General features: G+C 38.6%; 1 protein-coding gene across 1 annotated transcript; it reads left to right on the top strand.

Moving 5' to 3' along the window:
• Positions 1–487: 487 nt before the first annotated feature.
• Positions 488–11,066, top strand: hnf4g (hepatocyte nuclear factor 4, gamma). Its single transcript, XM_075452288.1, has 11 exons — positions 488–617; positions 4,172–4,337; positions 4,785–4,879; positions 5,542–5,648; positions 5,774–5,923; positions 6,286–6,373; positions 6,783–6,935; positions 9,208–9,257; positions 9,384–9,570; positions 10,501–10,620; positions 10,945–11,066. The coding sequence occupies exons 1-11, from the start codon at positions 488–490 to the stop codon at positions 11,064–11,066; spliced, it is 1,368 nt and encodes a 455-aa protein (XP_075308403.1).
• Positions 11,067–27,606: the final 16,540 nt, after the last annotated feature.

Below are 27,606 nucleotides of genomic sequence, written 5' to 3'. Positions count from 1 at the left end.
TGATTAGATTAGGAATCCTGAGACACACTACACACACTACACACGCACGCACCAGAGACACATTCATAAATGTATATGAGAGCAAAATTCTTTCAAGCATATACATGAATATGTGTACCTCACAATCTCACAGGCTGGTTTGTACACATGCACGAAATGCCCAAGCTGTCCTGAAAATTGATCTCAGAAAGGATTTATCTCAGAAACAAAACTGAAAGAAATGGACAAAGAAAAAGGAAAATATCTTCTTTATCACTATCTATTCATCCTTGTGATAAGTTTGAGGGAAAAGGACAGATAAGTAAGGTGTAAATAGGTGAGAAGTCTCAGCCCCAGCTCCACCCTTCTCTGTGTTCATGGCCCAATCAGACTGGATTATAGATCTGTTATGCCAAGGATCTCCCTCGTCATATCAGTGAGATGAAACAGAGACAGTAAGAAAAAAAGAGAAAGAATGACAGAAGAGTGAGAAGAGAAGAGAAGAGGAATGAAGTACCCTCCTGTTCTTCAAAGTAAATCTCTATTAGATATGGAGGTAGCCAACTACTGCGAAGGCCTGGATCCATCATACAGCACATTAGGCTTTGAGAATGCAGAGGTGCTATATGCTGGAGGAGGTAAGTGTTCACGTGGACACCTACACACAAGCCCATAAAAAGCCACAAACACACAGAAGACACATTTATGAATAAAACACATCCACAGACACACACTATCTTCATATGCACTGATACTGTACATACATACATGGTAAGACAAACAGCTCACTCACACAATTCACATATTAAAGTCAGTAACTGATGTGTAGAGAGAAAAAGGAGGAGCCTTGGTTTGTGTATTTTAAAATGAGTAGCCTTTCTGTTAAAATGGTGTGTCTTGGTAGGAGGTAGATTTGACTCAGAGCTAGACAAAAAAGTGTGATAATATGAGAAGACATGCACTCGAATTTACACAAAGGGAAGTGATTTGTTTCCTATACATACCATGATCCATAAACCTAGAGTAAGTGATGGGTTAACTCTTGATATTCTAATACAGGTACAGGACAATGCTCGGATCCACCTGCCAAGAAGATAAATGGAGATAAATTCTACTTGATTAATGTGTGGAAATGTGTATGTATTGGAGGAAATCTGTGCTTGTGAAGAAAAGAAAAGTTTTGCGGTAGAAGCTGTACTTTCACTCGAGAAAAAGGTACCAGACCACACCGTGAAACTACTACAGCAGTAACAGAAATACTCTTGCATTCAAAGTCTTACTGAACTAAAAGCATGTTGCCATTTTCAGCAGGATTTATTTTAGGGGATATAAGTATGCTGTGTGCAGTGTAATGGTCCCTATCATTGTTAAGCAGAGATCACTACTGCATTAACGTGTGTGTTGCTTTTAAACAGATTAGATATGTATGGTTGGACTAATTTAAACATGTAGTAGTTTGTCGTGTTCTGAAAGATAATCAAGTATTGCTGTCCAGTAAGAACCACATATTTCTAAGATGTAAACTTTTCAGTAGCTCAGTAAATAGTCCTCTTTGCAGCTTTGTAATATATTTTCCAGGTTATCCATCAGGCTTTTAAACCGCATCTTGTTTAATGTGAAATTGTTTATTTGGCTTGAGAAGAAGGGGTCAATTTCCACCAATAAAGGCACACTTAAATTTAAATTGACTAAATTTTTTAATCCGAGAGGCATACAAAACCTGTTTCATCCGGTTTTAAATGATTTCATGAGTAAAACATAAACTAATCACCCTAAGACAGAAAGTTACATATGAACCAGTTTAAGGAGCATTGTGTTATTCTTCATGGAGCTCTCAGGTAACTTTTATCAAGGTCTCAGACCTTTTTTAGCTTGTTAAGACTCTGGCTTGTTGACAACCATAGTAGATACAAATTCCAAAGCTTCTTAAATATGGTGACTCCTCAAACCCTCACCCAACAAGCATCATCAGTGGGCTCCTATGAGCAACAGTCTCGCACTTAGTTGACATAACTGATGCCTCTAAAGCAGGGAAAGGCTTTAAAAAAAAAAAAAAAAGCACATTTGTAGAGCTATTTCATCAGTTTAAGAAATGGCAGTTAAGAGGAACCATTAAGAACAAGTTTTCTTAGAGAATTGATAGTAGGATTACTAGGAAGGCAAAGTGACACCCCTTCTGTGAAAGTCCATGAGACATCAGAAAGATTAGCAGACCTAATAGGTGGTGCACTGTTCAGAGTGTGCAAAGACACCTGCATAGACATGATTTTCATGGCAGAGTCAATGAATTAAAAGTTTTCCTGCGTCTGACCACCTAATCATGTGTCATAAGTTCACAACTTAATGTTGAAACTAGCGTGATGATGCTTAATGAAATGAAAAGATAATTTTTCTATTTGTTAAACACAGGTTTGTATGAATCGTCCTTTAGGTTTGTGCTTCTGCAACTGGTGCAGGTAACATTTCCCTTGTTGAAGAAAGAATAGGTCAAATAATGACAATTTATAGAAGCAAACATCACAGTGTCAGTCAAATAGCTTCTATTATGGCACAATGATCATAAAGATCAAAATTCACTGTGGGATACCTCAAAAGACACAAGCTGGAGGTTTTGCCTTGGCAGAGCGGTTGTTACTGAGTACCAACCAGGTTAGATTCAGACATTTAGGGCCCCTTTCGTTTGCTTGTCATACTGAAACTGAAAACTATTGAAATAACAAGGTAGTTTTGCTTGAAATGTCAAAAATATGTGTTGTCCCTCATGAATTAAAAACATGAAGAGCAATGGGAATAGATGATTCTAAAGTAGAAAAATCCAGAGTAACATTCTGTGTTTTAAGACTATCACATTAAACAGCATGCAGTTATGTCAGATTCCTGTAAATTCAACAAAAATTGTTGCATGTGAACTGAAATGTGAAGTTGATCAGGTTGCCTCTTCAAACATTTACAAAAAGGGACTCTTTCAAATGGCTTCCAGGGAATCATTGCTCAAACCTTTGCATGCAATGATACACACAGCAAGGGTATCAATAATGATAATTTACTAAGTGAAAAAAGCGTTTAGCTAATTATAATCTCTGCGATGCAGTAGAGTTTAAGTAAGTAGAAGTTGAAGATATGTGTCATAAACATAGTTTACTGAACAGCAAACACCCACCTTAGTGATACGCTGATGTCACATCAGCACTTGAACAGAGAATTAGTCAAACATTAACTCATCTCATGTTGGTACGGCCTGCTGTGGGACTAAGGGAGACACGTGTAGAAGGAATGCTAACCTGTATGAGCAGATGCATACTGAGCTTTCACATTTAGAACACGGCCATGTCGTGTTGCATTGGTTTGGTTTGACAGAACAATAAATATGCAATATGATAATTATGTTTTCAATTATAGTGGCAATACTGTAGCTGGTGATAATAATAGTGATTATTGTGACAATAAAGAGATGACAATAACATAAACAGATGGGCAGTAACGTTGCATGTTACTGATCATTTAACCACAATGCATTCTTCTTCTTGATGTCCAGGTCAAAAAATCAAACACACAGATTTGACTTTTCAGTTATTCAAACCTCAACAATACACTGCCACTAGAGTAACATTAATACTATGACTAACATCAACTGTTAACAGGACAATTTAGCAGTTGGTGAATCAAAATACTGATGTTAAAAAATAGTTCTTAGAAATGAATGATCAGTTACCCTAAATGACAGATCACTTATATTATTCCTAGACTAAGATTTCATGCAGTAATGAACTAAAGCAATTATTTGCCACTAGTCTATGGGTACTATGAGGAAAAGACATTGCAGCAGTTAGCAGTGTATTATTTAGCACATTTAAGATCTGATACAAGAACATAAAGGTAAATAATGACTTTTGCTATGTCAGCTATTTCTTTTCAAACATGCTACCATACTAAGAAGTTTCCACACTAACTACAGTTCAACTTCATAGCCAATTTGACAGTTTGTGCATAGAGAAATGCTCCTTATAGTACAGTAGATCATAGTTACCTTCTGATGGATAGGTTATTGAATAGAGTGCTTTTTTTTTGTTTTTTTTTGCATATTTCCCAGGTGCTCAATATACAGATGTATGACAGTGCTCTTGTGTGTGAACATGCAAGTGTATTTACCTGTGTGTGTGTGTGTGTGTGTGTGTGTTAATGTGTGTTTCAGACAGTATGCCGACAGAAACAAGCCACTCTGGTCCAGATGGACTCAGCAGTAACTGTGCAATCTGTGGAGACAAAGCTACAGGAAAACACTACGGGGCATCCAGCTGCGATGGCTGTAAAGGCTTCTTTAGACGCTCCATACGCAAGAGCCACGTGTACACCTGCAGGTACAGACAAACCAAAAATATAATGCGTGCGCACACAGACACGCACACACACACACACACACACACACACACACACACACACACACACACACACACACACACACACACACACACACACACACACACACGCACACACACACACACACACACACACACATTTGTAAAAAATGCATCAACACAACTCAAGACACGACTAAGGACATGACATTTACATCTCTTTAAGTGTGTGTTTTTGTTTGGATATGGTACATTTACATGCATGAGTGTGCACATTCACATGCATTGACAAGTATACGCACATCTATGAAATCTCCCAGATATTTTGAGAACACTCTTTCAGTGCAGACACCATGTTTTGGCACATCTTGTTGCATTGCCTCATGTCACGGGGCATTAGCTCTTACTCTGGAAAGCCATACAATATTATCATGTATTTGTCATATGAAGGTTCAACAGACAGTGCATTGTGGATAAAGATAAGAGGAACCAGTGTCGTTTCTGCAGACTCAACAAATGCTTCAGAGCTGGCATGAAGAAAGAAGGTAAGATAGAAAGAATATACAAAAGGATATCTAATTTATTATAGTATGTACAGACTGCCTGATTTAAATTATATAAACTTATCATTCAGTACATTTACAAGCTCCCACAAAGCTTGTTTCTATTTTTGCCACTGAGACAAAGACATGGGTTAAACTGGTGGCACTGAAGGAAAAACTGTCGTCATAGAATCTAAACATTTCTAGAAGATAGTCGAAATGGGCTTGACCATAAAAGAAGTGATTATTCAGTGTATGTGTGTGTGTGTGTGTTTTTATGAGGGGTATAACCTTGGCACAGAGATTTATGACATGTAATGATGCGCTATTCAAACATGTTGTTCTGGACTGCAACTGGTTAACGTTTTACTCCTCTTTGCTGATGATAGCTTCTATGACTATGTTCCTAAATATTAACTTTCCTTGTGTCTGTTGTTATCATTTTCATTTAGGACTTTTCCCCCTAACCTCTTAACACTGATGAATACTAACCTGAGTTGATTCTTGAAAACAGGGACTGTACTTCAATATTAGTACGTTTAAGGGTGTACTTCAGTTTGAAAGTGTGCTGATTTCTGTTCTTTGCTCCATCTGATTTTTTCTACTGTTTCTCTCACACACACAATAAACACACACATAAAATAACTGTCGCTTTTATATCTTAGCTGTACAGAATGAGAGAGATCGTATCAGCTCCCGAAGAAGCATCCCTGACTCCCATGACCTGCCACCCATTACTATTTTGGCACAGGCAGAATCATTATCCCAACAGGTATCAATCTCCTTATGAATTCCTTCCTTTAAAACGCATGTCTATGTTTGTGTGTCAGCTGGTGTAATCTTCATCAGTCAACATGTCATATTACTGAATTGCAGTTTTTCTTCCTCTTCCTGCAGATCACTACCCCAGTTGGACTAGCAGATATATCAGAGCTGAAGTCAGCCACAGTGGGGGACATTTGTGATTCTATGAGGCAGCAGTTGTTAGTGTTGGTAGAATGGGCCAAGTATATTCCTGCCTTTGGAGAGTTGCCATTGGACGACCAGGTAACAGGTCATGACATAGATCTGTGACTTTGCTTGCATATGGGCATTCCTTTATGTGTTTATGTCTAGCTTTTGTAGGCTGGCTTGTGTGCTTTGTGAGCTAATAAAGCTTTTTCTAGTCAAAGGACATTTTAGTTTGAATTGAAAAAGATCCCTCCCAGTCAGCAAAGTGCAACATGAAAAACAGAATATTTGAAAAAAAATATATATTAAGTTGTATGTAATTTCAAGCATACTTACGGAATCTATAAAAACAGTGCATTACAGGACAAATGGGGCATTTTTGTCAGGGCTAAAAGAGTCATTGTTGCTTTTTTTCCTCTTCTTAGGTTAACTGTGTATGTGTTTGTGTGTGTCCCCAGGTGAGCTTACTCAGGGCTCATGCAGGGGAACACCTCTTGCTCGGGGTTGCCAAAAGGTCAATGCCGTTCAAGGACTTCCTGCTTTTAGGTAGAAACTGATCCCTGGAATGACATCTTATTTCTGTGTGGTGTAATCATGTGGGTCAGCACTGATGTGTGGAGAATGAGAATGATTAACTAAAGCTTTCTGTTTCTTTGTGACCTCAAAAGTGTCTTTTATAAATTACATTATTCATTGCTGGGACATATACTAACATCATAATGTAAATACAATTCTCAACAACAAACACTCAAGCATTCGTTCTGGATCACAGTACTTCTTAAGACCTTGTCCAAAACTGTTTACTGAAGATTAGTCTAAAACCTTTAAATAGGTCCTCAGAAAGCTACAACTATTGCGCATGCACACACAAGTGCCGCACCTCATACACACCCATATACCTCTCTGTCCCAGCCAACTCTTCTCCACACTGCCACTAACTATGCTGTGTCTGCAGGTAATGGCTGTGTGATAAACAGGAACAGCACTGAACCTGAGATTTGCAGAGTAGCCAACAGAGTCTTAGATGAGCTCGTCCAACCCTTTCAAGATATTCAAATAGATGAAAATGAGTATGCAGCGCTCAAGGCAATCGTCTTCTTTGACCCAGGTAAGGAATAAAAAGTCCATTAACTTAGCAGCCATCAAGTGATTGCGGAGGTACATTTTTTCTAACATATGCTGTCAGCCACATTTTACTCTTCACTGGGAAAGAGGATACAGTATATTGTGAGACTGCTGGACTCTCTCCAGAACATCATCATGTGAGAAGCCATCTTTTTAGGCTTCAAGCTAAACAATCAACATCTTACTGTGGTAGCTGCAGATGTTTTAAAGGGATAGTTCGCCTCTTTTGACATGAAGCTGTATGACATCCCATATTAACAATATCATTTATGAACATTGACTTACCCCCCGCTGCGTCCTGTGAGCCGAGTTCCAGCCTCGTTTTGGCGTTGACGAAGGTAGTCCGGCTAGTTTGCATTTGCATTTGCATCACAAAATCCTCCCTCCAGAAAAAATCAGACCTCACATCGCTTGGCGCTATTTTCATATCAATGCGTCCAGCCACCTAGCGATAGCCGCACCTGTTACGGTGTTTCCTGCTCGGTCTGCACTTCGGTCTGCACGGTTTACACAGCTCGTAGTAATATGAAGGAAGAGAGAAATAGCGCCAAGCGATGTGAGGTCTGACTTTTTCTGGAGGGAGGATTTTGTGATGCAAATGTATTACTCTTTTGAACGCATATTGTTTTGAGAAGCAAGACGCTTTATTTTCGGGACCCTAGCAAACTAGCCGGACTACCTTCGTCAACGCCAAAACGAGGCTGGAACTCGGCTCACAGGACGCAGCGGGGGGTAAGTCAATGTTCATAAATGATATTACTAATATGGGATGTCATACAGCTTCATGTCAAAAGAGGCGAACTATCCCTTTAAGTAACAACAATCGATGGTGGCTCTGGGAGAGTTTAGCATGTTGGCTGCAATAGCATCAGCTACATCAGTAATGGGGAGCATTTCTTCATTGAAAGAATGAATAACAGCATTTGGCTTTCCCAGAAGTTTTAATTTCCACATGATCAGTTGGAGGAAAGCTATACTCTACAGTCATTAGTTGTCCAGATTTCATGCAATCAACTGATGATGACCTGGGTAGAAGAAAATGTACACTCAGCTAAATAGGTCAATTGGGAGAGGTGGCTAAGTTGGTTTTCTTAAGTTGTTTTTTTTTTTTTTTTTTCCTTTTTGTTACTGATGAGTCACCTAAAGACTGGCGACCTGTCCAGGGTGTACCATTGCCTCCTGCCCAGTTTCAGCTGGGATAGGCCTGATTAAATCATGTGGATACCCACAGCCTAACTGAGCCAGTTACATTTACATATACTGAGCCACTTACATTTCTGAAAAACAAATAATTTCCAAATGATTCAGCATAACAAACCATTTCATGCATCAGGTTCAGTAGGTGTGAATGACTGCCCTTGTTTTTCCAAATGTTCTCCATAATCAAATGTCATTTATGATCATTTGAACTCAGTTAAACTTCCACCATATAATGTTTAGGGCAATCTATTGGCAGAAAAAAATAACAATTTTCATAACAATCCTTTTGTTAGTGTTCCACTGTGCAGCACCACATTATTACAGCTGCCCTGATGGGACAAGCCAAATGCCTGATCCACAACATGCTTTTCAGTTTTCTTGGCGACTGTATTTCGGGACCAAGTGGAGGATATTCAGTTTGTCGCAGTTTGCATTTTTTGGAAACTAAATGTCAATATATTTTTCATTAATATTGGTTTTAATTCTGATACACTATTATGTGTTGGTGGAGTTACACATTCTGAATAATTACAATAACATGAAGTAAAGTGAATTATGAAAAGTAAATGTACTGCAATAAAACACTGTTTTCATAGATGGTTTTACTAAAATGCTATTATTATTAAAACTGATACCTCATGCAAAACTCAATGTTATTTTTGTCCAGACCCTTCTTTCCCAACATGTCCTGGCTACATTCTCACCCACAGCTCAGTTAGGCTGTGGGTGTCCACATGATTTAATCTAATCCCAGCTGAAACTGGAGGGAAATAGTAATGTCCCAATCCCTCAATCCTTTCCCCTCTGCCAAGAGTGACCACTCCCTGACTTAATTTTGTGCTACACAACACAAGCCCCTTTTGTATTTCCTTCACTAAAGCCCCTCATTATGCCTCCATGCCTCTGTTTGATCATTATCATCTCAGCAATTCGACCCATGTCCTAAATTCCACACCCACTCTTTCTGGTTTTTTTCTCTGTCCTTCCATCCTGTAATCTGTCCCTCCCAACCTCGACACACCACCTTCTTCCGTGCTTTGCTTTCCAATCTGCAGATGCAAAGTCTTTGCGGGATCCCTCGAAGATTAAGGCCATGCGTCTGCAGGTCGGTCAATCATCAACCCACACTGTGCATTTAAGATCTCATTATTTAACATTTTATCATCAAAGTCAACAAGCACTAACGTGTAGTTTGCTTACAGTGCTTGGCCTTATGTGTGTGTGTTTGCAGGTCCAGATGAGTCTGGAAGACTACATAAACGACCGTCAGTATGACTCCAGAGGTCGTTTTGGTGAGCTCCTACTCCTGCTGCCCACGCTGCAGAGCATCACCTGGCAGATGATCGAACAGCTCCAGTTCATTAAGCTGTGCGGCCTGGCCAAGATAGACAACCTGCTGCACGAGATGCTGCTGGGAGGTGAGACTGGCCAGTATTTGTGCTTGCAATTCTGTATACAAATAGGGTGACCTTTAACAACACAACTGCTCAGAAGTGAGCAAACTGTATGAGGCATTGTTAAAACTAAAAGTGAACATGCTCAGCAAAGTTTTCTAGGGTATATGCAAAAACTAAAAAAGTTAAAGAATGTGTAGAAAGGTGGTGTAACTTTGCATAGTCCACTTATAGATAAGGCAAAGCCAAAATAAACTGTACTGGGTATATGATGTGCTGCTAAGGAGATCTGCACACATACCTAAATGTGTATAAATAATAAAGTCTGAAGTTAATGCTAGAATGCATCAAATATATTCTCAGGAGAGCCACGACAGGCAATTCAAGCATAAGATGAGGTGTGAAAAAAAGTAAAAAGTCATATCCAAACGTGTCCCGCAGGTTTCACCATACATGCTAAAAAAACCTTCCTAGATATGACAACTTGTCTCAGATGACAGTGTACAGAAAGAGCTGCATTTTTATAACATCTTGTCAGAATGTGGGACTAACACACACAAAACAGCAACAACATCAAAACCCTATGCTACTCAAATATTGTTGAGACAATATTATATTTAGCAACGTAGCTGATAGGGATGTGGTTTACTCCTAACAGTTTGAAACCAAACCAGTATTTCACCAAACCAGACAATTAAAACAAGGAAATGATGGGATGTTTCTCAGTCGCTTTCATATGTTTAAAACTGTGGATTGCGTCATGTTCTTGACATGAACTGATACAACACATTCACTTACAGAATGAGAAACACGACACACAAACTGGCTTAGTCCAGCGTACTGTTGTCAGGATGGTACGTGTCAGCATAAATTAAATAAAACATCTTGCTGTTTAAAACAGCTTCCTACCGACTGGTTATAACTGTAGTGTGTCTACCTGTGTTATATTTTCAGGACTAACAACGGAGCCCACGCACCTGCAGCACCCAGCGCACACCCCGCTGGCCCAGAACCCTGTGACAGGACACACACTGGTCATTAGCAGCATGCCTGTCGTTCACACTCCACAGATAGGTAAGATCTCCTCAGAAATTAAATGAAAATGCCAAAAAACATGCATACAGTCACTTAGTCAAGCAAAAGAGAAGCATCAATTTGTACAAGTTAGCCCTTTTAAGAGAATGCCACAAAAGTGTGTGTGAGGTGTTGAAACAAATGATTTCATTGTAAAATTTCAAATAATTGGAAGGTATTGGTCCTACTGTCCACATTTTAAAACAATAAATAGTGCATATATATGTTCTACTACACTATGCGATAAAAACTTTGCCACTTACTTTTCGTTCATGTTCATATAAGTACACTAAATTGTTCCTGTCACTGCTTCTCTTCCTGCAGCCTCACCAGACACTCCAATCCCTTCGCCCCCTCAAGGTCCAAACACAGAAACGTACAAACGCTTTTCCCAGCCTCTTTGTCCTGCAGCCAGCCCATCGCCGTCCACACAGACGGACCCCTGACTTCTTCCTGCGTTATGTCAAAGACCTGACGTGGGATTACTTTCCTTGCCCTGTTCATTATCCCAGTATAAAAATTATGAAAGCACTCTCTGTTCAGTATGCATGGTTATATTTTAGCCAGCTTCTTCCCATGTGGCTGCTTGTGTAGCTGCAATAACAGTCTAAGAATGATCAATGCAGCTATGTGAAGCAATTGTGGGGCTCCGTCCAACAGGTGCAAACTAAGATTTTACACAAACTCTGTTACCAGCAGCTCAGGCCACGTCATTTCTCTAGTCATCACACAGCAGCAGGAAAGATGCGTGTGTTTGCAGTGATGGCACAGCCGTAACTTTACTAACATTACTGAAATATTCCAACATGAAAGCAGAATTATGTGTTTTTGGCATAGTTGAACAGAAAAATCATCTGGAGTAATATAGCCGTCTCCAGGAGGAGTCCAGAGCTCTATCACAGATGTGCAGACATACAAAATTATAAAAGTCTGAGTAAAAGTATTCTGCATTAATTTTTTTTACATCACATTTATAATCAGAGAGATTTTTTATTTTATTTTTTTACCACTGTGAGTACTTCTTTTAAATATTTGCTCCTGTGTCTTCAGTCCCACCCTTGTGTCAAGAACAAATAAAGCACTCTGGTGCGTGAGGCCTGAAGTCTGCTCCGATGATTTGAAAAACATGGAGGAATGGGGCGCTGCCACACTGATCTGTTACCTGCAGTAAGTCTCTGAATCAAGCTGGCCCTACCCTGTTGGTCTGGCTTGATCTCACCCATAAATAAATATGAGCTCAGAGCTGCATGATAAGTAGTGAAGATACAAGCTTGCTGTACAACATTGCATAACGCAGAAGAAATCAAATTGCACTGCTATGTGAAGATTGTGGAGACAGGGCACCCCAGTTGGTTTTAGCAGATTTCTGCCTGCTAACTAACTGGTTAGCAGAAGTTGATCCTCACACTTCTGTATTCTTTCAGCACGCCTGGCACAAGGTGGACTCCTTGATAATTCCAATCACTGAACTAGTGCATTTTAAGATTCATACTTCTCTCTAAATTATATGAGGATGTTTTTTAAAAAAAAATAAAGGTGGATATTTTACATGTGTATTGTATTTTCAGACATAACTGTGTAATATGAAGAAGAATAGAAGAACCATAAAGTTGAAATATATATATATATATGTATATACATATATATTTGAGCTATTGTTAACTTAAACAACTGTGGTCCAAACAGCTGCCTGTTCATTTTACCACTTGCAGTCTACTTATAGTGATGTATAGTAATATTAGAGGTGGTGGGTACTTTTTATTTTGGGACTTTGGTGCTTCATAGATGAACAGCACTTGTACCCACCAAAATTATAAAAAAAATGAATTGCTTGTCTAACTGATTTCAGTTTGTACACACAACGCTTGACTAGATTTAGAACTGTGCCTTTATGTAAATATCATACAGGTTATCAGATGTGTGTGTAGGGTTTCTTGTCAGTATGGCACATTATCATACACATGACGCTCACTGACACAAAAACCTTGGTTTGTTTGAATTGTACATCTTCTTTGTTCATTTGGCGGTGATATGCAAACATGTTTTCAGCCCTGATAGTAATTTTATGTGAGGAGTTTATCACTTGTCAAATGGCGATTTCTGCAAAAAATTACGTAAATGTACAACATTTTGTTTGATCACAAGTTTCAGGAAAACAGAAAAAAAAAAGAAAAAAAAGAAAACTAGGAGCCAACTGTAAAAATGTGACAACTACAAATAAATGCACTGTATTGTTTCATCCTCCTGTATTAGTAGGATCTACAACCTCTACATCTAAACCTACAAACTGCTCTAAGATCAATTATTTGGTTTAACAAAATCTAATTTCTTATTTTCATCAGAAGTTTTAAAAATACATATTTTCAACTATGGCTCACAATGGAATTTACACTGTACACTTCATTCAAAATATATGGAGTTTGAATTTGATACTGAGCCATGGATATATTCACTTATCCTTAGCAGCTTATCTCTTATACATATGGTAACTATGATGAAGATATATGCATATATGTAGAGAGAGAGAGAGAGATGTAGTTTCTCGAATTAACTGAATTTGTGCTAATGATGTGTACATTTCTTAATTTATTACCCAATTAAAACAATTGTACAGTGTGACTCAGTGTCATTCTCTGGATATACAATGTAGTGCAATATGACATGTAATATTTCGTGTGTATGTATTCATTCATGATGCTGTTGTGATAAGAATAGAGGAAGGTAACCAAACTTGAAATGGAAGAGATTCCTTTTCAATACTTTTGTTACCATTTGTTAAATAGGAAAAAAAAAGTCAGCTAAATATTTTCTTTTTTTTCATATTTTATCCTGAATGGAAAAACAATGATGACAGAAAGATGATGATAAAGTGACAGAAATGTTTTTCAAAATGGTTACATGCAGTAATGCTGCGTGTGTTTTTGTCCGTGACTTCACTCATGGCAGTCGCCATGCTTCACCATAGCTCCGTTGGTTATGGATATACACATCCTATCCCAAAATCCGCACTGCCTGATGAAGCTGTTCATATAAAATCAAACTAGTTTTCCTCATTGCCCATCTGAGAAAACACATTTTGCAACGAACACTGACACCAAAGTAGAACGAAAAATGGTTATTTACGCTGAAACGGAGCGGCCGACTGTACTTTTAAATGTGGGATTTTCTTCTTTATGTCCATCCCCAACGCAATGATTTTCTTTGGGTTTATGTATACGTGTGAGTGTTTGCGTGCAGTAGATGAGATCGGGGGATAAAGCTGAGAGCTCTTATTCTCTGTATATTGTTGTGTGACTCACAGAAAACACTCAGGTTATTTATGGCAGAGGAGATGATGTTGTCTAGAATCAACATGGCCAAATCCTTCTATCAACTCCATAATGGACAAGCTACCTGGCTTAGGTCAAAACAACACCACCTACGATGGGAAGATGTGTGTGAGTGCATATACAGTAGGTGTCTATGCTCCTACCCGCAATTTATTTATAATCTGAGCGGGTGCATGTGCGTACATTCTCATATGTGTGTTTTTGGAAGTGCGAACATGTGTGTGTGTGTACCCAGGGAGCTTTAATCAAAGGCCTATAGTGAGAGATGTGGGGGCCCTGTCTCTCTTTTTTTCTGAGATAAAACTGAGTGTTAGCATGCCAGTCACATATCTCATCTGAGACGCTCCGCTCTTCTCCACACACCTTGCTGCGGCCCACACTGACAGCACGCTATTACACACCAGTATGATGCTCGCTCCACCTGAGGAGGATGACAAGGGGAAGAGATAGTGGGTTGGAGGAACAAAGGATGGACAGGAATATGAAATGTTTTTTTTTTTTTTTTTATTGTTTAGTTGCATATCCGTTTGACTAGATGAGGGCTGTGTCTTCCTAAATGTTTCTCGTCTCAAATGTAGCTAAGGAGTGGGTATGCATGTGGTGGTTTTTTTTTCCACCTGTGGTTAATTTTGAGGCACTTATTTGTTAGGTAACACTACTTTAAAATGATTTACTTTTAACCCGAAACAGCTAAATGAAGATATAGCTTATATTGTGGAAAATAACGTCCAAAAGTAGGAGTACAGATATTATAAGGGTGCTAATTCTATTGCTTTTTGCACAAATTTAATGTAATATTATTTAATCATAGAAGCAATAAACAATTTGCAATATTTTAAACCTGGATAGCAGTTATTTCTCCTTCTATCTCCATTTATTAAAGGAGTAAGAATCCCTCCATCATTAAACCACTTTTTCTCAGAAGCACTAGAGGGCAGTATAAGTCTATTGTTTCCTGACATATGGCTCTTTAATGGCTCTTATTTATGAGCAGTGCCCTTCCTCTGTATTCTTAAGCTAAAATCATTTCTAAAAATGAAAAAATGTTTTTAATAAAATACTTTTAATGAGATACCAATGGCATGAACATCTCTCATATACGTGCAACTTTTAAGATGGCACATTCTTCAATCTTTTTTTTCTTTAAACAAATGCAAGAAATATTCTGAAATGTGTTTGATTAAACATGCTTTGCCATGTATTTCACTGTTAAGGTGGTCCCACCTGCAGCTTAACACTTAATTAAAGTAAAAAACAACAACTGTGAAATGATTTAAACAACAAAGATGATTTTATTGTGAAGCGTGTTTCAATTTTTCAAAAATGTTACTTTTGCAAAATATCGCAAAAAATATTGGTTCTGCACCATGCAGGGATACAGTGGTTTTGTTTGAGATGATTGGCATGTGACTGCGACCCCAGATTACAGCCAAAGATTGCAGACTATCATTCCTCACCAGTGCATTTACCCATAATTCCCCTCTGTCTCTAACATATCCAATGATTCCTTCTTTTCTAGGAGACAAGGTGAGGCGGTGTGAATCTCTGCCTGTACCTCTGGAATGAATTTAAAACCTTTCCTGAGTGATTTTCTGTGTCTTTGTCCTGCGACTGCGTGTGTGTGTGTGTTGAATGCATGTGCGGTTTATGATTATACTACAGGATGGGTGAAGGAAAGGAAAATACACCGACAGTTTCATTTTCAAAGCTGAGTTCACATAAAGCAGAGGGATTAAAGCAAGCAGGAGGGTAAAGGTTCACCTCGGCCTTCAATGACAGCTTTCCCTCCCTCCGTCTACCTTTCTCTGTCTCCCTGCTTTTTAAGTCTCCACATTAATTTGTTGTCTTCCACTTTAACCATCTCCTTCTCTGTTTAGGTCACCTTTTTTGTGTTGTTAGTGCTCTTTTTGCCTGCGGACATAATCCAGATGGAGCAAGAAAAAAAAATGCTTACTGAACTGTTGGTTATATACGCAGTGATTTACATAGGTGCAGGGAGCTGAGGCGCACTGTACATCATGTTGATGGGGAACAGGTTAGAGCAATGAAATTAGGGGTTAGGGCCATTCAGTGATGTGTATGTGTGTGTGTTTGTTGGGGTACATTAGGGAAATGAAAAGAGGTGGACCACTGATGGGTTCTGAGATGCAGACTTGTTCGAATAAAGGAATATAAAAAGGACAGGAGACAGAGGGGATGACAGGGTGGATGATAAGATGAGTAGAGCAGTAATGAAAATGGTCCTGTGTACCCCGAGATTACACAGGGAATGAGATTGGAGAGAAAGAGGGAGGGGGAGAGGCAGCAGGAGGAGGGGTGTACTGTCGAGGAAGGAACTGGGTTGCAGGGATTTTGAGGGGGAATTAAAAAATTGAGAAATATGGATAGTCATATATGATGAACCATAGTGAAAGTCAACTGGAACAGACATGGTGTGTTGGTGTGAGAGGAAAAAATGGGAGAGAAGAGAGAAGTGAAGAAGAGGTATTACAACTCAGGACGATGCAGCCCCACTCTGAATGATAAGTGTCTGGCACACTCCGGGTTATGGGAAGTTCACACAAACAAATGACTCCCATTTGCCAGAGGCGAGGGACACAATTGAGAAAGAAGGAACGCAAAAGAAAAGAAGGGAAGGGAGAAGGAGGCAGAGGACTGAATGCTGGAGCCACAATTTCAGATTACACCATCTGCATTGAGGAAATTCTTACCATTTTGCTCATCTAATGTTGTCACAGGTTTGCAGCAGACACTAAAGCACCTTCAGTCCAAATAATACTAAGAATCCTGTAGAGATACAGTGGAAGTCTTGCCTTGGTGTCTTAAATTACAGGAGGCCTATGGACCTTGGTCAATAATACTAAATGTATTGCAAATTGCAGCACGTAGGTGGGCTATGTTTCGCACGATGAGAGGTGATATCAAACGGTAATAAGGGTGCATGAATACTGCTCTTATTCATACACTGACCAGCATGGATTCAAAGCCAGGCATGGCTGGATGCTTTTCTTTGAAAATGCCTTCACTACAGTAGTTTTTAACCAAGACTCCTCATATTTTCATTCTAACCAAAGAGAGATTTTTTTTTTGCCTCTTACTCCCACTGTGTAGGTTAAAGGTGGTTTCAATCAGATCCTTTAGGTTTTGGTTTAAATAACAACCTCCAAAGAATCCCTTTTAAGGACACTGAGTTGTGATAGCTTTGTATTGGTAGAACTGAGTGTACTGAAGAGATACAGTTTGTGCAGACGGCTTATTAACAAGCTCACAATGTCAGCTGCAGAAATGGTGGGAATATTTTCTTTAACTTTTTTTTCTACTCATCTTAGTTTAATGTATCAACGTTTGCGAAGAAGCTGAGGTTGAGAGAAAAATTGCTTTGTTAGCTGTTATCGCATTTTGAGATTTCACATCGAACTAAGCATTAGTTGCTAAGACATTTCATGCTAAATGTCATGGTGCCATTACTGGAAGTTCTGTGACATGTTCTGGTGAATATATATTTTTAGGTCTCATCGAAGTGGCCGACAAGTTGGGATTCCAACATTGCTATCCATACCACCGCGGTACTAAAATACATTGTGTGACGACTGGCAAAGGGTACAAAAACTGTGAAATTTGAAAAACGGTCAACCTCAGTATCTAAAGCATCATCATCAAATCTGGTTATTGGCTCCGAGAATAAAGCAGGAAGGTGTTTTGACCATTTTCATGTTCAGCGGTGAGGGAAAAATCCATCAAAGTGGAGGCAGAGGTGGCAATTTCTCCAGTGGCACTTGCATCAAGAGTCCATAATGTGATACTGCTGTCATAGGACAAGTTGTTTCTTGAGTATTCTGTGATCATCACTTTTTCTCAAGTGTGCAAGCCTGGTTTTTCTTTGTTTTCATCTATTAATTTCGTTTTGTTTTATGTGTGATTGCTCTCTACACATAATAATACTCCAAAAACTACGTGATGCAACAGGTTCAGGAACATTCTCTAGATGTTTTCAAGGGGAATCTGCAGAATATAGTACAGTGTGTATACTGAGAGGAGAAACACTGTCACAAAATACTGTAGAGAATGTGCGAATTGCCAAATGCTTCAGCAGACATGGCTACTGGTCAACAATGGCGCACTGAGGAAAATCAGTGTGAATCAGAGCATTTCTGAGCAAATTAGGTTTAATCAAGAAAATAAAATAAGATCTAAATGCACCTGAGGAAGCTCAGTAAAATTAGACAATAGCCACTTTTATCTCCAGTTCACAAGACTGTTGAGTCTTCATTTTGAATTTTATCATCAGAAACAAACCAAGTGTAAATAATTTGTCTTTCATGGAAGAGGCGAGGCGTTTCATTTCCAAAACAGCTCCGGATCTAATTATTTTACCTCGAAATTAGAACTGAGCTCACTTTAAAAGGTACAAAGGAATTCACTGTAAGCGTGTAATTAATTTTATATTACTATTTACCTCTATGTCAGTTAATTATGATTTCTATAGATGTGTGCTTCACACACAGACACACATTACCTTCACCCTGTATAGAAAGATGATAGTGGTAAAAAGGGTAAAAGTGTGAATTTTACACACATGACTTCCTGTCCTAATCAAGAGCTTTCTCAGCTCCTATCTGAGAGATACACATGACTGACTCCTTCAGTGGGATACCTACACAGCATGGATGTGTGTGATGAGACAGTAAGTGTATGTGTGCATGTATGCTCGCAGAAGCTTACCAACCCTGCAGTGGAGAGGTAAAAGATATTAGGCTGCAATTGCAAAAAGATTGCAAAAAGTGACATCCCTAATATGAAAAGATTACTATGTGCAACATCACTTTGATTTGAGCTGAATACATTTTCCTTAGACCAACAGGCTTCTGGACACCTTGGGGCTCTTCAGAATGAATGAAAAAGCCTTTGTTAGCATATACAAATACAAGAATTTATTAAGATCATTGTATATTCAGAATCCCTGAAAGCAAGAGAGTGAAACACAAATGTCATTTCTGACAATTACTTTTGACAGAAGCACTTGCTACACTTGCCTATTCCTGAAGAATTGACTGATGCTTTAGTGTTTTTTTCATGTCTGGCCATAAGAACTAAAAAAATACAAACTCTTCATCTGTTTTGTTGTGGATATCCTTGGTCAAATAGCATGGACAGCAAGGGAAGCAATGCTGAGGTTGTCGGTCACCACTGCTCAAAAGCAAAGAATTGAACTACAGCTGCAAGAGAAAGTTTAAGAACCATTCAGCATTTCAAGGATTTCTCCAATGAATCAGATCTTCATCTGAATCACAGTCATAGACAGTTTGACCAAACAAATAAAAAGATTACCTGAAGGTTCCATTGCATTTCACGCCAACATAAAACCTATTCCTATCTGTGAAGCATGGTGGTAGAAGCATCATTATTTGGGGCTGGTTTTCTACTAAGACTTGGATTTCTTGCAGCTATTGAGGAAACAATAAATTGAAAATTGTATAAGGATATGTTACAGAAAAGAAAGTCATAGCCTGAAGCTTAGGAGAGGGTGACGCTGAGTGATGCAACACAGCAGAGACCCAAACTACATCTTTAAATTATCAAAAGAGCATTAAAAAAAGGAAGACGAGTCATGTTTTGGAAAGTTAGAGCCATGCTCTCAGCCGAATTCAGATGCTGACCGGAAGATGGCTATTCCTATAGATATTAGTAATCCCAAAAACATTGATGAGGACTTTCTTCAAGTAACTAAATACACAAGTTCTCTTACTTTTGAAGCATGCATTTTCAGTGTATTCAATAAAGACACGAGTCTCATTGTGATAGTCTATAGTCGTAACTCAAATAAAGATCAGAACACATTAAAGGAATGATCAGAGACCCTGGCATTCCCAGAATTACAAAATTCAACTGTGTTATTTTGCACATATGGCAGGAGAGGAGGCGGCGTCCAGTTTTAGGCATCGATTGATAGTGGAATCGTATAAAAATACAACTTCTGATTACTTTTAAATAATCACATCACAAGCGACTCCCTGTTGTTTTTACAACAAATAAGACCATGATGGAATCATCATTTTGTGAGAATCAGTCAAAGTTGTAGCTCCATTATAATACCTAAACTAGATTTTCTTTGATACCTTAAAATAAACCCTTTTATCATACTTGTGTGGTACACAATCTATGATCTGTCAGTAGCAAACTTTATGGGCCAAACCATTTGATTAATTAGAAAACACTTCCTAGAAGGTTTACATCTCATTTCCACCTCATTAAAATAACAAACCCGATCACAACAGCCTTCAATACAGCTGGTGTCAAGTGCAGTATCAAATCTGGGATTGTGCCAGGGGAAAAGATGTCAAAATGAAAGTCCCCCGCCTCAGGTCAAAATATTCTCAAATCCCTGAGGTGGACTTTCAGAATCAATCAGAAATAAAGTTTGTTAGTGTTGAGTCTGGAATCTGAGCAGGACAAAAGCACCAGGGAGGTCCTTTATTTAGCTAATTCTCTTCTATTTGAGATGTACATATTTCTACAGTGCTTTGATAAGGCCTTGGGGACGTGCATGTTTTAATTAGACCTGAACAAGCAGCCTGAGCAGCCTGGATGAACAGTTCATAGAAAACTTTGAACATTTTTGCTGAAAGCATCTCTCTCCTTGTGACAGGCAATGTGTAATTAGTGGCATATGTGCATTTGCATATATGCACTCTGTGACATGTTGCATCTTATTAGAATAAGCAAACATGTCTCGATGCGATATCCCTGAAGTGAATACATGAATATGAGCCTCTAATTATACCAATCTTGCAAATGATCTATTTAAATATTAATATCCTTTCACTTTGCATTGTTTGCTCATAGCTTTTTTAGTCTGCGAGTTGTGCATGCTTGTTTGTATCACATCCACCTGCAGTGGGTATCGTCCTCTGTGTATGTGCATCTCCACATATTGTTTCATATGTCGATGCATGTACTGTCTGAAAGCAGGTCTCCAGTGGAGGCAGACAAACTCATTTTGCTTTATACAAAGACAATTACTGACAGTCATCGAGGCAACGGTGTATGACAGGAAAAGTCAGTTTGTAGTTCAAACCTTATGGCAGGGTGCAACATCATCCTGACAAATAGGTTGTAGAAACTAGACCACTGTGACAAGATGCTGTTGCTCTGTCTTTCCCCATTATTCTACATTTCCATCAACATTGGACATTGAAGCATTTAAATGCTTAAATGAATAGAAAAGTGTTGAAAATGGGGCTGCACAGTGGTGTGGTGGTTAGCACCGTCGCCTCACAGCAAGAAGATTCCAGGTTCAACTCCCAGCTGGGCCTTTCTGTGTGGAGTTTGCATGTTCTCCCCGTGTATGCGTGGGTTCTCTCCAGGTACTCCAGTTTCCTCCCACTGTCCAAAAACATGCATATTAAGTTAACTGGTGTCTCTAAAATTGTCGTGAGTGTGAGGGTGTATGGTTGTTTGTCTCGTGTGGCCCTGTGATGGGCTGGCGGCTTGTCCAGGGTGTAGCCCGCCTCTCACCCATTGACCAGTGTTGATTAGCACTGTTTGATTGGCTTGTTTGACAATGTTTCAGAAAATATTCACAATCACAATACCTGGTGATTATGTTAGTTTAAGTGCATGCCACCAGTGGAAACACTGCATCACAATCACAGCAGTTGATGGTGTAAAATAAAGTAGGAATCCAGCTGGTAATCTAAAATGCATTGAATGCAGCAAAAGTGCCTTTGTTTTTGGCCTTGTTGTCTTCTGTATGAAAAAGGAAACAAATTACAAGGACCAATTTGATATATAATTTCCTTTTGATAACAGGGTTTTGTTCTAGTCATAGAAATTATGCTAAATTCATATATAAAAAAAACATGTAGCTCTGTAAACTATTTCAACTCCCTAAAGCTGACAAACACTTTTTGTGACGTTTTGCTGTGAAACTATATTCCTTTCCATGTTAACTCATATAAAGGAAACTGGCATCCAAAAACAATCAGTTATCGATTTTCAAGACAGTTGAACAAACTGCTGTGAAGCTGCGTCTGTATCCTGGAGACAAAGACAAACAATTGTCCCCAGATGTATTGCAATGCCCATAAATATGTGTAAACTCACACAGGTGGTTCTTAAACAGCTTTCTGAGTGTTACGGGCGAGCTTCCTGAAAAAGTTCTGTTGGTCTGAAAAACAGGAAAAAGAAGAACCCATTCAATTTTGGTGCAGATTAAAACTGCTAAAAAAAACAGGAGTGGCATCTAAAGTGAATGTGTGAAATATGGGTTGTCATGAGATCACTCGACTCATCTCCACTGTTTTTTTGGTTTCTAATATAATGGTAAAAAAGAGTCTCTGGTAATTTCATGAAAATGATCTCAGCAGAAGTTACGAAGTGAAAAAAATGCAGACCGCTTAATGTTGAGCACAACAACGAGATATCTACAGGAATAGAAGTCCTGCACACACTCTCACACTTCTTGTCCTCCTCCGAGGAAAAACATGTGGAAATCTATGGAAATGGATTGCAAAAACACGAGGCACGGATATTCGATATCAGTACTCACAGATCACACATCCATGGGTTTGATTTATGATTCCAGGAGCATGTTTAAAAACTAACAGTACAGATTTATTTATGGATGTTCTTTCTCTGTGGATCAAATATGAGCCTTCTTGCACAAAGTTGTTCTGCTCTCACAAAGATGTAAAATCCTTGGATTTCTGAGTTGGTTGCGAATTCACACAATGAAACCACCACTTAACACACACTGAAGTCTCGAGTCCTTTCTCTGTCTATGCAGCTTCTCATGGCGCTGCGTTGATAAACAGCAGATCACTCCCACATTGAATGGATGCTGCCTGCAGCGTAAAACAAAGCTGAGAATAGCTGTAGAGTCCAATAGAAACCATACCATGCAAAGGAAAAAACGCCATTAATCTTTCATTGTTAATTCTAACAGTAGATTAGTTTCTATCACTCACAAAACTATTTCAAATAGAAGAGCATTTTAAAGAATCTTGAACGAACAATGAATTTATGTTGAAATATATAAAGAAAAAATAAACTTAACTTTCCACATAGATCTATTTTAACATAGATACATAAAGTAACTTTATCCATCTTTTTGATGGTTGTGTGTGATACCAGCTGCATGTTTGCAAATGAAAAACACAGAATTCCATATATAGTACAACATTTTCAGGGTGTGCTACTGTCTGTGTGTTTCATTTAAACTTTGATCAGTGTAAATAACAAATGTACGAATGGGAATTATGTAGGCAGACTTGAAAGGAAACAGTGTATTTAAAAAATCTTATTTTCAGTTTATTCTGGGGTTAGAAGTTGACCCCACCCCCCTCCTTCCATTGACTGGTAATGTGTAATTGCACTCATCTTTGAATCTCTGTCTGATGTTTGCTGTCAAGTGTGCTGGACAATGAAAAGCCTCTGGACAAAGCGAGGCCAGGCTGATGAACACTACTCAGCCCTAATTGCATGCTAGTTTTGATGTAAGGCAATCACGAGGTCATCTGTTTGAAGTGGATAGGTTTGTTTGATCCATCTTTGGGTGAGTCTCTGCATGTGGGTGTTTGAATGCCTTATCATCAGCAACCTGGAGTGATTAAGTCTGGCATAAGAAGTGGGAGCAGAATATGTTTTTGTATGTGGATACGTAAACAGGCCCAAGTGGGCACATCTACGTACACATAATAAAGTTTAATAGAGGTCTGAAACTGCACTATGTGGCTGGACCAGTCAATCAATCAGCAGCGCAAACTACAGGACACTGCTGCCTTCAAACTCATTAAAATGAGCAAGCCGTAACTGAGAAATATACCCTTTGCAAATTAAGTTGTGTGTCCTAATTGTTTTCATGTTTGTGGGCCTTTCGACAACTTCAGAAGGCATTTGTTGTTGCTTGATGTATGCTTGCTGCGCCCGAGGCAGTGTTTTTTATGACCATTATTATTCAAATGAGCTAGAAATGTGTTTTGAAAGTCCTAAATCATTGAGCATGAATGGTTACCCTTGGCGTTTATAAATGACTTTCCACACAAGCAAACCTCTGCCTGCATGGCTTACTCCGCTGAGCTCATTTGGGTATTTGAGGTCTGTCAACAGAATTTGTGTCAGTCGTTCAACGGCATGACAAGTTGCATTAAAAAGTTTGACAAGATTCTTCACTACTGTTTTGGACTTTTTGAGTGAAAAGCTGTGCTGTTTGGATGAACAGAAAGGTGAGTGAAAAATGAGCTCCAGTGGAAACCTGCTGAGATTTTTAAGAGATGTTTCACATGAAATGTTATAGGCTGCTGTCTTGTTTTGCACTTCTCTGTGTTACAAACCCATAAAAAAAAACATGATTAATTCAACATCGCTGCTTACATTAGCCGTGTACAATTGATGATAATGTGTTAAAAAAATTATAACAAGACCTGAAACTAACTTTTTTTATTTTTATTTCTCTGCTTTTATCATTATTGGTTAATCTTTTAACCATCAAAGTCTTCCAAAACCCGAAATTTACAGCTTCACAGTGCTTGTTAGGAAAAAGGTTTAAATCCTGAAAATCATTCTGTTTTAGACAATGATAAGAATAGCAAACAGTTAATTTTCTGGGGTTGTAACTCGCATTTCCATTCAAAATTTAGCTATTCATTCATTTGACCTCTCTTTACTCACTCCATGTGCCCCTATATGCATTTATATGGTTTTTCATTATGTCCATAAAGAATTGAATCAACTTATTTTAGAATCTTTTTCTAATACATCAGTTTAACAGAACTTTTGTGACTGGTTGCAGTTGCATGCCTTCTGACTCAAAAGTAGTGATTGGAGTTGATTGTGGACACTTCTGCTTCCACCAGATGTGCTGCAGTGCGTTTACAGAAGCATCCCTGAAAATTACGAACCTGGTGACTTTTTAACGTAAGTCGCATCAACCAGAACAGAGCGGATAAGTCGGGCAGTAAGTCAAAAATTTCTCAACAATAAAAAGCCTATACAGACTCGTGTTTGTTTCATATCACATCACAACAAGTATAATCTTAATGGCACCTGCCAGGAAAGGATTTTAACAATATATGAAAAGGGATTTAGCGATTGTTTCAGATAACTTACTTAGAAAAGAAAAAAAAAAAGAAATAGCAACAGACAGGACAAGACAAGGAAATTAACTGCAGAAGTTTTTGGAGAAGTAAGTGAGTGTCTGAGCTATAAAATACGGATGAAATACAACCGCATGTGCATTCTTCAGGCAGACATATGATATTCTCCGCTTCTGAGGCCCTCTTAGTATAACATTAAACGGGGGAGACCAAACAAACAATGCTGCAGCTCAACCACATCTGATGGAAGTAAGGGTTTAAAAAAAAACACGTAAAAGTTCTTGCTTTTATGTTTTTTTTTTTGGTCTGTTTAAACAAAACTGAAGATAAAGGTTTAGGTAAATGAAGATGTTTTAAAAAAAAGTATTACCAGGGATGTTGTCAGTGTATTATTGATCTTCGTGGCAAGTTTAATAAATATCCATACATAAAAAAGTTAATTGATTAATTAACTGATACATGTCACAATTGCTCCTGTCTCTTAATAAAATCACTCTCTTCAATAGTAGAATGATGTTTGATGTTTAGAGCTGGGTGGAGGCAACAAAAGGCTGTTGCAGAACTTTGCTGTATCTGGATAAATTCCAGATTAGTCTTAGAAAGTCCAAACCAAAAGGACAACAGGAAATAAGATTTAAGCCGTTTGGAACCAAACCACATATATCAGTATTTATTTGAAATGCAGTTCCAATACTTGCAGCAACAATCAGACACCAGAGCTGAGTCAAATCAATGTTGCCGCTAGCAAGGTGCAAGGATACTATGGCTCTGCGTTAGAGCTCTTATACTCCAAACTGACATGAAGAAACAGCGGTGACAAGAGGCCCCCTGCTGGGTCTCCCCGCAAACAAACAAAATAGCCCTTGAACATTCCACAAAGACAACTTCCCACTGCCAGCAAGGACATACCATCTACGCCTGTGAACGAGGAAATGTCTTGGGAAAGCAGAAAGGTGCATGGTACGTGCATCGTTCAATAACAGATTAGCTTTTAAAAAATAAATAAAACACCTAACATGTGTGGCATGTTGAGTTAGCCGTTTGTTTTCTCTCATCACTGCCACCCATCTTCAAGTTCACTAATTCACTAAGCTGAGCATCCAATCAGAGGGTTCGCTTATCGTCAGACGCCATGTTGGTTCTGCAAGTTGAATCGTCTTAAAAAAAAAGACATCGACGGAGTTCAACAATGGTGACACACACACGTGCAACACGAGGGAGACAGACTTTTTCTTTCAAATAAGTGTACATACATGCAGGATGCAGAACCTTTTGTTAGTCTTCTTACATAATGAACATTTTAGTTACACAAGTGATCACCCGTACAATCAGCTGATTGCTCTTTTGCTTGTTTTTTCTTTAATTTTGTGTCAACAACTTTGTTTATTACAGCCAAATAAGCCTACACTGCCAGCTGTTGATGCCACTATGCAACAAAATTGAACACCCCACACTAGTTAGAAGAACCTCAAACCTTTAAACCTTTAAAATAAGTTCAATTACATTTCATATGTCTTTTCAAACAAGCCGGTTTTGTCTCAAATCTGAAGAAAGCCGTGCCCCTGACTGTAGGTTTGGGGTTATTGCCATGCTGCCAAATTAATCTTGGACTAATCAGATTACATTACATTGTGTAATAACAAAACAAAACACCTAATGTGCCTAAACCTTTCCACTAAACTGAAATTAATTTACAGTAAAAAAAAATGGTACCAATTCACAAAGATGTTCCATTACAAACACTATGGTAGCTGGATGAAAAACAGTAGCAATAAAAGTCAAATACTTTTTTTAAGATGATACCCGTCATCTGTTAGAGTGGCTGAAAGAGAACGAACTTCATTCTCGGGAGATAAGATTTCTTTTTTTTTTAGATCTTTCTTATCTGTTTAACTGCCTAAAGTCCGTGTAAAACATCTTGCTTACACCAAGACAGAAGCTACACTCATATGCACGCGCATACAAACGCACGCGTATACTCAAACTTCATCTTCGTCTCATTTTGTGTCTAGATATATACACACACACACATACACACAGACCACATCTTGATGAGGTTTTCATAAAGTCTGGGACTATGCTGAGTCTGTAATTGACTTTGACAGCAGAAGCCTCCATGTCCTATGGCTATGTTAAACGAACAATTTACATCTTCATTTCAAATTCTACATGGATAAAAAGCTATTAATTACATTAGTCTGCAGAGAGTCATTCCAGCTGTGTAGAAAGTGTGTGTGTATCTTTGCCTGTGTGTATTTGTCATCCTCATATATATCCACTTTTCCTCATTTGTATATTAATACTGTCTTGCGGCCAAACAATGCCTGGTAAGTGCTTCTCTAGAAATGAATTTACGAGCGTGGAAAGGACTTTTACTCGTATGTATTGCTTTGCAAAGCAAACACCGGCTCCTCCTATATGAGCATTTTTATGGACAGCGGAACATTTATTAAATTTATTGACTTGGCACTGGTTGCACAGGTGTTGAGCTTCACACCACTTTCAATTCACTGCTTGTAATGCTGTTAGTTAGGACTTTCAGAATATTTTACAGTCCCTTGTGA

This window comes from Odontesthes bonariensis, chromosome 20 (genome assembly GCF_027942865.1).
Source record: "Odontesthes bonariensis isolate fOdoBon6 chromosome 20, fOdoBon6.hap1, whole genome shotgun sequence".
NCBI classification, from domain to species: Eukaryota; Metazoa; Chordata; class Actinopteri; order Atheriniformes; family Atherinopsidae; genus Odontesthes; species Odontesthes bonariensis.
This window is presented reverse-complemented; position numbering and strand designations above follow the sequence as displayed.